We start from the raw sequence: 11,513 nt of genomic DNA, 5'->3' as shown, positions 1-11,513 counted from the left end.
ATAACCACAGACTGTTCATATAAATGGACATAGCTAACCTGCTAGCCACCGCGTTCCAAACAGGAAGTGATCATGTGCGCACTTCTGGCTCCATCGACTTTGGCTCCAATTCAGTTTCTGTGTAAAAACTGTGTCCCCTCTCTCTGTAACTGCTGCTGTTAGACTCATCATTTTGGTCTTAAATGTTCGTATTAACCCGCTCTACATGATCCTGGTGTTTTTATTTCACTATTGCGTCTGTAAATCATGATATGAACATTAATAACACAAATCAGGCATCTTTAAGTCCATTTCTGTGTGCAGTCTGTGGAGTATCTCAGCTCTGTTTGTGAAAGTGTTTAAAGCTCAAATAAAGTTGGAGCCTATAGCGTGCACACTGTGGTCACTTCTGGTGTTTTTCTAAATTTCCAGTGATGGAACGCAACAAAGTAAAAGCAGTAAAGTACGGTACTCTAGTATAAATTTGAGGTATTTGTAATTTAGTTGAGTACATTTTACAGTGTGTACTTTTTACTTTTGAGAGCAGTATCTGTACTTTATACTCCGCTACATTTTTGAACAGGACTGAAAAGTAACAGTATTTTTATTATTGTGTGAGATCTGCTGAAAAGGCTGAGGGTTTATTTTTAACATGTTCAGAATTTGAACAAAACAAAAATATACAAATGAAAACGGAAAAAAACCCAACAAAAAACGGTTGATTCAGTTGTTTCTGTTGAACAAAATTCAGTTCAAATCTTTAACAAAATCACCACATTTGAACCTTTAAAAGACTCAAAATGTGTGTGAAATACTTTTACTTTTTACACTTTAAGCACTTTTAAACAGGTACTTTAATACTTTTACTCAAGTAGACTTTCTCATGTGATACTTTTACTTTTACTTGAGTATTTTTTGCTCCTGTATCTCTTCTTTTAAGCAGAATCGAGGACTTCTTCCACCACTGGACGTATATAAATAGTATAACCCAGGGTCACTTTTATGGACTAATAAAACTATATAAATACATCATAAAGGTCTGATCATCCAGTGAGGTCTGAGATCTGACTACAGCATCCAGACTGTTCCTGTGTCTAGCATCGACCATGGGACAGGGGATGGAGGCAAAAACACATGACCTTTACATAAACGGCCCGTCATCTTGAACTTAGGTCAGTTTTATCTCCAGCATCAGTGAACCAAGCTCACAAACAGAAACTGCGATCAAATAAAACATAAGTACATGCATTAAAATTTGGCAAAAAAACTGAGGTGACGTCACACTCACTTAGTCTACTTCTTGATACAGTCTATAGTCTCCATGGAGATATTGCTTTATCAGAATGTTACAGTCTCACAGTTTATCTTTGTGAACCCCACTAGAAAAGTTACACAGTAGACCTTTCAAACCGCAGATATCTGGAAGTCCACAAGATTTCTTGAGAAGCTTTTGTTATGGTGTTTTTCTATATTTGGAGCTGTGCTTGTGTTCAGCAGAGAGAAGCTTTTTGTTCTCACTTCCTCACAAAACACAAGAGTTTCAAATTCAACTGACTTTTTAAATGCATTCGAGGAAAGAAGAAGAAGAGACTGCAACGGAACCAGCTCCAGGTGAGTACGAGCAGGAGAAGATTTTCTGTAGAGCTGCAGACAAAACCAAAACTCACTGTGTTTAGCCTTCAACAGCAGCAGTGAGTTGCAGCTTCATTCACGTCTTGAATCAGTTGTACTGAGAGGATTTTCGGCTCTTTTATCAGATCCTAATCTTTTGAATCTGTTTGTGTCCTTTCAAAGGACTGGCTCTACTACAACAACTACCTCTAATGATACTAATACTAACAAACTAATCAGAAAGAAAGAGATTCAGTTCTTTTCAAACATGAGATCCAATTCCAACAGTTCACATTAAGGAATCGTTCAAAAGAGCCGACTCGTTCACCAACTTCATATCACTAAAAAGTTTTCATTTTAAATCTTAATGTTTAGCTGAATTCATGACACCAGTGAAAACGTGAGCCATTCTCTGAATAAGTGGGACAAGGGCAGAGGTGGAACATAACGAAGTAAAAGTAGTAAAGTACTGTACTTGAGTATACATTTGAGGTATCTGTACTTTACTTAAGTACATTTACAGTGTGTACTTGAGTACATTTCAGAGCACTATCTGTACTTTTCCACTAGATTTTTGAACTGGACTGAAAAGTAAAAGTATTTTTATTATTGTGTGAGACCTGCTGAAAAGGCTGAGGGTTTATTTTTAACACATTCAGAATTTGAACAAAATGAAAAAAAAATCGATTCAGTTGTTTTTGTTGAACAAAATTCATCTCAAATCTTTATTAAAATCACGGCATTTGAAACTTTATGAGACTCAAAATCTGTAAGAAATACTTTTACTTTTTACTTTCTGTTTTTAAAGAGTAAAAAGTAAAAGTATTTTGTGCAGATGTGTCTTATGCACAAGGCCAGAGGGACTTGAATACGCAACATTATCACACATTATACTGTCTTTATTATCAACATTATTATACATATAATTATATACACTATCATATACATTATTATTATGTTACATTATTCAAGCTCTGGTGATGCTGTTACATGAAGAGCTTTAAGTCAGATGCCATATTGACTGTGTACTTTGACCTCTGTGCAGTTTGTTTACAGTTTCTGTTTGTGGACTCGGTCTAAGTGTTAACTGTCTGAGTCATATTTTGCATAATCGTTCAAACCCCGAATGGGTGCTCTCAAACCTATTAGCATACTGGCTATTAGCATACTGGCTATTAGCATACTGGCTAGCACTATTGTTTTCCTTGTTTAGATTTAGGTCTGAGGATGTTCAAAGATGGATTGTCTTTCCTAACAAAAATAGCTTCTTTAACACTTCCTCTCAAAGTATTTCTTTTCCTCACTATCTTCAAAGGAGTGGTGAGTGTCTTTGAGATGGAGATGTACAGCAGACTGTGGTCCTGAGCTGCTCTCTCGACGCTGTTGGTACATTCTCTTATGGAGGGACTGTTTTGTTTCTCAATGTACTCTTCACTACATTAAATGGAGTAGACAACATTGGTTTGTGGCTCGTGGTTTTGTCCTGTATGTGTCTATATCTGTAAGTTTATTTGATATTTTTTACCAGTAGATGGCAGATGTGAAACCTGTTCCCTCCTCTCCTCACCTGGGCTTTGTTCAGACTCACCTGGGCTTTGTTCAGACTCATCTGTGCTCTCTGTTCTTCTGCCAGGCTAAATCTGGTACATTATCAGACAGCAGTAACATAGACAGCATCTAGTGGTGATATGTGAGAATACGACAGTGGCGGGTCGGTCACTCTGACTCCAGATGGTAGCTTTAAAGTCCCATTAACAGATGTTTTGATTCTGTAGGCGATTCTTTCTTTAAATTGATTTTTTCTTAGACAAAACCATGACTACATAGATGTGTCTTTATTTTTTATCTATGGAAACACAAATCTAAATAGTCAAACTCAACTGGACTGTGAGTCAAACACTGAACCTTCTTGTTCTTGTGACATACTAACCACTCTACTAGAATCATTACTCTATTTTCATGTTTGCAAAACCCTCCACGAGAAAAACTACAGAGTGTGGCTTTAAGGATGCTAAAAGAAAAGAGGAGGAAAGATATTATGAACCTTTGAAGATTTCCAGAGAAGCAGTTGTTACAGTATTTTTATGTTTGGATGTGTCATTTTCTAAAGCAGAAGGAAGTGTTTGTTCTCACTTCCTCACAAAACATTGAAAACATTTTTTTCAAGAGTTTTAATTTCAACTGACCTTTTAAGGTGAAAAGAGGCCACAGTATCACCAGCTCTAAAATGGCTCCATGTTCATAGTTCAAATTTTTATAATTAAAGATCCTATATTTTTCTACTCTCTGATCTGTTCTAATGTTGTTTCCTCATCACAAACAGACCTGGAGTTGTGTTTTGTTTCATTCACACATGTTTAACACACAAACTCTGCATATTTAGACTGAGTTCTTCTCTCAAACTGAAAACACTCTGTTCCACCTTGTGATGTCATCATGTGGTAATACAGGAAGTGCTCCACTGTGTTTTTAAACTCCACACACCTTCACTAGAATCATTTGGATCATTTCAGACCTGGAATTGCCCATTTCTACTGAACTAAAGGTAAAAGGAGCTGTTAACTTGAAAACTACCACTTCATGACATCACAAGGTGGAACAGAGCATTTTGAGCTTTGGAGATGTAGACAGACTAATAATAAATTGTTACTCAAACATGTGTGAATGAAACAAAACACAACTCCAGGTCTGTTTTTGAGGAGGGAACAGCATTAGAACATGGATTAAAGCTACAAGAGTCAATTTTGCATAATATAGGACCTTTAAACGTCTATTTGCCTCTCCAAAATATACATAATGAAACATCTGTGACTATCATAGACTGTACAGATAAATGAACATAGCTAACCCGTGGCTCTGGCTCCAATTTAATTCACACTGAAAAACTGTGTCCTCTCTCTGTAACTGCTGCTGTCAGACTCATCATTTTGGTCTTAAATGTTCATATTAACCCGCTCTACATGATCCTGGGGTTTTTATTTCACTGTTGTGTCTGTAAATCAAGATATGAACATTAATAAGAAGCAAATCAGGCACCGAGGTGGCTCCTGGTAGCGTTAGCAGCAGTTTTGATTGACAGCGTTGCTAATTGCTGGCTCCCTTGCAAAAGCAGTGATGTGGGAAACAAGGGGCGTTACCTTCAACAGCCTCACTCCTGATTGGCTCTTTGGTTGCTATCATGGTCAGAATTCCAAATATGGAACTCAACTCCAAATTGGCCGCTGTGACTTCTAACCTCAATGAGCTTCATTTGGACCTGAAGCTGTGGGTGACGTCACACTCACTTAGTCCACTTCTTTATACAGTGTTCTTTATGGTGACCATATGCAGAGTTTTCACTTCTCTCTTTCTCTTACCTGCAGACAGAGAAGTGGCACTTCCTCAAGAAATGGATCTTAAATCAAAACATCTGAGATTTGCCACCCGAGAGCTGATGATCCTTCTGCTCCTGTGTGACTGTGTCCTCATTGCCAAAGCATACAGTGTCAAGAACTGTTACATTTATAACAACAAAGCCTTTTGCTCCAAACAGAAACTCAGCCAGATTCCCACTGGCATCCCTCCTTCTGTAAAAAGCATTGACCTGAGCCTCAATGCATTTAGAAAAATACAAGTGTTAAACTTCACAAACTTCCCCAATTTAACAACACTGAACTTGAAACACAACTCTATTTCATATATTGGCAAAGGTACCTTTTCTCAGTTACTCTCCCTAAACCTGCTAATACTGAACACAAATAAGATTGAGCACCTTGAAGATGATGTGTTTGACGGTTTGTTCAATCTCACAGAGTTACTTCTGGGTTTTAATCGTATTCAAACAGTGGCTCCAAATGCCTTCAGATCACTGAGCAGCCTCAAGATCCTGGAACTGTCCAAGAACCAACTGCAAAGCATTGGCCTCCTTTGTGGCATCATACAGCACACGCCACAGCTGAAAAACCTGCAGATTCGAGGAAATGGGATAAAAACTTTCAAGTCAAACGATTTAACAAACAGCTCAATCGACATTACATACTTAGACTTGTCTGAAAATCCACTTGAGACGTTTGAGGTTTCAGCTGCTGTGTTTCCCATGCTGTCCAGTCTGAACCTTGGGAGTCCATCAAGAAAACTCAATCTGACGTGGGCCGTGCAGAAGCAAACTGTGCTAGAGAATGTGACCTCTCTGGAGCTCACTGGGGTACAACTCTCCTCTGGCAGCGAATGGACAAGATTATTTTCATCGTTCAACTCCTCCTTGACTTTCTTGAAGCTAAACTGCATGAAATATAAGCTTAGGTTCCTCATCAGTGTTTCATGCTCCATCCCCACTGTGTCACAGCTTCAACTGCAGAGCAACAAACTCACGTTCATCAGCTCATCTTTGTTCCAAAAGTGCCGTAATGTGACTGGCATCGATCTGGAGGAAAACAAAATTAAAAACATCGACAATGGCTCTTTTGACGCTCTTCATCTGTTACAAGTCCTGAGCATCAAACGTAACAGGCTCCCAAGTGTCCCATTTGCAACGCGAAATCTGCGTTCACTTCAGAAACTTGATCTTAGCTTCAACTTGATCAAAACTCTGGAGTGTCAGGATTTTGCTCAGCTGACGAATTTAACGCAGCTGAATCTGCAGTGGAACAACCTCACAGCTCTAAATAAATGCTCTTTTGTCACTTTGTCCAAGCTGGAAATTTTGAAACTACAGGGGAATTTAATAACCAAACTCGGGGGTGCATTTACGAAAAACTTCCCCAGTTTAAAAAGCCTCTTGTTGAATCACAATAAACTCACTGCAATTGGTAAACATGACTTCAGGGGCTTGTATTCACTTCAGAACCTGTCACTATCAGAAAACCAGATCCAAACTCTAGACAAGAGCTGCTTCAGTGGTCTCAAAAGTTTGACGTATCTGCAGTTGCAAATGAATAATCTCAGAAAGGAATCAATAGGCAACAACTGTTTGAGGAAATTGGTGAAATTAAGACGACTGGATTTGTCAAGTAATCATATAAAGTACCAATCCAGTCGTTTGAAGGTACCACTATTTATGAACTTGTCCAATTTAGAAACGCTGATGTTTTCAGTGCAGCGGGCCAGGGGCAAAGGCCTGTTCCCTTCAAACCTCCTTCAGGGCCTGACGAACCTCAAAACTTTTACTTGCAATACCAACTTCATTGCATCTTTGCCCTATGACTCCTTCACGTACACGCCTCATCTTACTTCCCTGGATATCAGTGCCAATGAACTTCTAGATATTACACCTCAGCTGTTCGCTCCGTTACGAAAACTAAGGCATCTTAGAATAAATAACATTCACGCTCATTCCCTGCACTTCCTGATTGATGCCAACCTTACAGAGTTACATGAGCTTGAAGCGAAAAAAAAACGCCTTTTCTGTCATAAATGAAGACATTGTGCGATCGTTGCCAAGTCTCTCAGTGCTGGGCCTGCAGTTTAACAGGTTCACGTGCGATTGTGACAACTCCTGGTTTGTACAATGGATAAAAGACAACAACCAAACGGAAGTAGAAGATGCAGACAATTTGAGATGCAACTACCCACCGCAATCTATGGGCAAAAAGCTTCTACACCTCAATGTCCAGTCTTGTATTTTGGATGTGGGCTTCATCTGTTTCATTTCCACCGCTTGTACCAATATCCTAATCCTTCTGGTTACCTTCATCTACCATTTTAGCAGATTTCAGCTCATCTACGCGTACTACATCTTCTTGGCCTGGCTGTTTGACTCCAAGAACAGACAGAAGCGTGCAGAGAGTCAGTGCGATGCTTTTATCTCGTACAATACCCACGATGAAACCTGGGTTTACAGAGAACTGGTGCCTCGTCTTGAGAAGGAGCAAGGGTGGAGGCTCTGTCTGCACCATCGCGACTTCCTCCCAGGTACGTACACCACAGTCTGATGAGGTTCACCTGCTCTTCTGACTGATTATTTGAGTAGATTTAGTCTGTTTTCATCCCTGACAGTTTGGACTCCTCAATAGCGCCTCAGAGTGGTCACGTGATGTTCGTGTGACGTGTCCAATCAGCTGATTTAAACAGGTTTTAGCCATAGACTGTGTAAAGAAGTGGACAGTGTCACCCATAGTATTTGGCTCCATTTATATAAACAGTCTATGGTTTTGGTGCTGTCTTCCTACCGGTGGAGGCAGGATGACAGCTCCATCTGTAGTCCGACTTCTTCAGGACAGTGTTCCATGTGTGTGACTGTAGGAAGACAATGCTAAAACCTGTTTAAATCAGCTGAACAGAAACGCCACAGCGACAACACCTGACCACTATGAGGCGCTAGTGAGCAGTCCTATTTCATTTTACTATTTGCAGAGGTCCAAACTGATTCCTCACTTACATAACACATTCCTAGAATCCTAATCCTCATAAGTACTTTTCATCACTTTCATAGGCCACAGCGAAGTTTTGAGTTAAGACCTAGTATCCTAACAACACACTTCCTGATTCTCAAACAACAAAACCTCAGCCTCTCCTTTGCTTCCACTTTAACACTATTTTAAAATCTTGATTGTTTGCACAGTATGTAACTTTTCTGATAAAGGGTCCGCCACCTGCTTGTCTCCATCACGATGCAATTGCTTTGCCTGGAATGTTCCACAGTACAGCATTAAACGTACTGATCTTCATGGGGAGAAGTATTTGACCGTTGTGATCTGTGGAGAGGCGATCCCAATTATAGTGAAAATGCATGTTTTAGATTAGTTTAATGTCATTTTGTGGGACATTCCCATTGTGTAGTGAACTTTAATGTGACTTTACGAGTTTCTATCTACAGGAAAACCGATTGTGGAAAACATCGCCGATGCCATTTATGGAAGCAGAAAAACCATCTGTGTCATCAGTCGACGGTATCTGCAGAGCGAGTGGTGCTCCAAAGAGATGCAACTGGCCAGGTACTGCGCCGTACATGGACCTGCATAATGACCCACGGATACATGTTCTGAAACTCATTTTGAGTCACAGAACACCTGTGGATCAATATGTTACAAGTTACACATTTTAAATGACAAAATGAATCTAAAATTAATTAATAAAAGTCCGCTGACTTCCATGTTAGAAAACTGCAGTGTCCAATAGGAGCTTACGTCACCACAACAAAGTGCTGCATGCTGTCAGCGCCCCCTATGGACAGCTGCTCATCACACTAAAGCAACACATATTTTTTCATTCGTACCAAAATGACTACGTGACGCTGCAGAATCCTACGAGTATCACTGATTAAGAAAATTGGTGATACTCGTAGGATTCAGCAGCATCATGTAGTCATAGGATAAAAACACGTAGAATAAAACTGGAGAAGGAAGTGCATACGTCACAGTAGGCATGTACCGCTGGAGGTTAAACGGGGGCAGATGGACAAAATGACGTCTTGACAATAGTTGATTAAAGATTACTCAAACATGAGGCTCAATGAGAAGAAACGACTAGAAAAGATCTGAACAGAACAGAACAGTTTAAAGAACAGGTCTGATTTAAGTATTTATTCATGTTTTATTATGTGTACATATTCTAAAGTAATAATTTCAACGTGATATTTTTCTGTGTTTTTCTGTAGTTTCCGTCTGTTCGATGAGCGTGAGGACGTGTTGATCCTGGTGTTTTTGGAGGACATCCCCTCGTCTCACCTGTCTCCTTATTACCGCATGAAAAGGGTCCTGAAGAAGAGGACCTACCTGAGATGGCCCCGCCCCTCCGAGCAGCAGCCTCTGTTCTGGGAGAAACTACGGCAAGCCCTGAGGTCCATAAGTACAGCGGAGGAAGACAGGCTGCTCCTCACTGTCGCTCAATCGTCCTGAGACTGCTTCAGTTGTAATGTCGTCTGAAATCTAGCAAACCGTAGTATTAAGCTTATATTGCATTTATTCAATTAGATTTAGCATTTTCACTGTGAGCACGTTCTCCTCTCCACAGATCTGACCTGTAACTTGGTTGTTGGCATCATCTGCTTCGTTTTTTTTCCGTTTTGTCTATTATGTTTTGCCTCAGCCATATTAACCCTGGATATTTACAGTTATGGTGTGACTGTTTTCCCATTAGAAGCTACTTGTTAAAGATCCATATTACACTATTTTTGGATCTGTTATAATGCAGTAGTGCGTGACTTTTTTAATCGGCCAAGCAGAACGCAAAGACGCAGACAGGGCAACATCCCCTTTAATACCACCTAAGCATCAGCATAATCAGCATCAGTCATGAAATCAACACAACTTAATCCAAACAAGTAATTTGACCTGCACGGCTGTCCACACTGTTCCCTACAGGGTCGCGCCATTTTCAGTGGTGCCCAAATGTCCAGCTGGTGAGAAAATAGTGCTCAATTTCTCTCAATGCACCTTGAAAAGTAGTGGGCATCAGTGGTCATCTGGCTGGGTAATATAGACCACAATGCAATGCAAGAATCATAAAAAATCAACAGTGGCAGACCTCAATTCATAGACTGTTTTTATAAATGGACATAGCTAACATAGGCTGACATAGGAAGTTTTACATAGAAAGTGAATTGGAGCCAGAGTTGATGGAGGCAGAAGTGCGCCCATGACCACTTCCTGTTTGGAAAGCAGCGGCTAGCAGGTTAGCTATGTCCATTTATATAAACAGTCTATGGGCTAAAGACAAGCTGCACCAGAACTGAGATTGGAAAAGATCTTTTGGCTGTTTTTGTTTTGCTACAGTTAGAGGACATGAAGAACTGGAGACTCTGGTGCTGCAATCATAATTTCATAATAATAATAATCTGGTAATGAACTTTTAAACTCACACATTCTCCTGTTTTTAATATTTTAAATTGACTTATTTGCTTGCATTTGCTCATTGGGTTCCTCTGTATAAATAAAGAGAAAGAAAGATCACAGTCTATCAAATAAACTCTGACATGTTCTTTTTAGCCTTGAAATAAAAACAGAAAGAACATGCAATAAATACAGAAGAAAGGTGGAACGTAGTAGTAAAGTACTGTACTGAAGTATACATTTGAGGTATCTGTACTTTACTTAAGTACATTTTACAGTGTGCGCTTTTTACTTTTACTTCACTACATCGATTCAGTTGTTTCTGTTGAACAAATTTCAGCTCAAATCTTTATCAAAATCACCACATTTGAAGCTTCATAATACTCAAAATCTGTGAGAAATACTTTTACTTTTTACTCTTTAGGCACATTTTTAAACAGGTACTTTAATACTTTTACTTAAGTAGATTATTTCATGTGATACTTTTGCTTTTACTTGGGTATTTATCTGTACTTTTACTTCTTCCACCCCTGTACTTTGCTTGACCGCTGTGTTCACTCTGTTCTTGGGTCACTGTAGTTCACACTGACCCTCACGTTGTTGGCTGGTGGTGGTCCACACTTGGGCAGGGGTCCACTGTCCTCTCTGGCCTCGTTCTGGACGTCCTGCCGGGGCCGTGGGGGCGGGGCCATGGGGGCGCCCCTCTGTTTTGGTAATCAGCTGTTGTTGTGGCTGTTATGTAAGTCCACATGTTTGTACTGTCCACTGGCACCGACCGAAGGAACTGTCTCTCAACACCACCAGATATGAGACACAAGAACACACAGTAAATACAGATCAGAGAGGGAACAGAACAAGTCAAAGTAGTAAAGTACTGTACTGAAGTATACAATTTGAGTATCTATATTTTACTTAATGTTCAGTATTGTGCAAAATGGACTCTTATGAACTTTAATCCATGTTCTAATGCTGTTTCCTCCTCAAAAACAGACCTGGAGTTGTGTTTTGTTTCATTCACACATGTTTGATTAACACTTTATTATTAGTCTGTAACATCTCCAAAGCTCAAAACGCCCTGTTCCACCTTGTGATGTCATGAAGTGGTAGTTTTAACAGCTCCTTTTGACTTTAGTTCAGTAGAGATTGATAATTCCTGGACTAAAATGATCCAAATGA

At 39.7% G+C, this 11,513-nt stretch overlaps 1 protein-coding gene across 1 annotated transcript; it reads left to right on the top strand.

Moving 5' to 3' along the window:
• Nucleotides 1-4,978: 4,978 nt before the first annotated feature.
• On the top strand, nucleotides 4,979-9,404 carry LOC117374781 (toll-like receptor 13). The gene is given in 4 exon segments (XM_033970958.2): nucleotides 4,979-6,955; nucleotides 6,957-7,479; nucleotides 8,384-8,501; nucleotides 9,164-9,404. Coding segments are annotated over 4 exon segments (2,859 nt in total).
• Nucleotides 9,405-11,513: the final 2,109 nt, after the last annotated feature.

This window comes from Periophthalmus magnuspinnatus, chromosome 8 (genome assembly GCF_009829125.3).
Source record: "Periophthalmus magnuspinnatus isolate fPerMag1 chromosome 8, fPerMag1.2.pri, whole genome shotgun sequence".
In the NCBI taxonomy this organism is placed as follows: Eukaryota; Metazoa; Chordata; class Actinopteri; order Gobiiformes; family Gobiidae; genus Periophthalmus; species Periophthalmus magnuspinnatus.
Note: the sequence above shows the minus strand (reverse complement) of the source record. Positions and strands in the feature narration are given on the sequence as shown.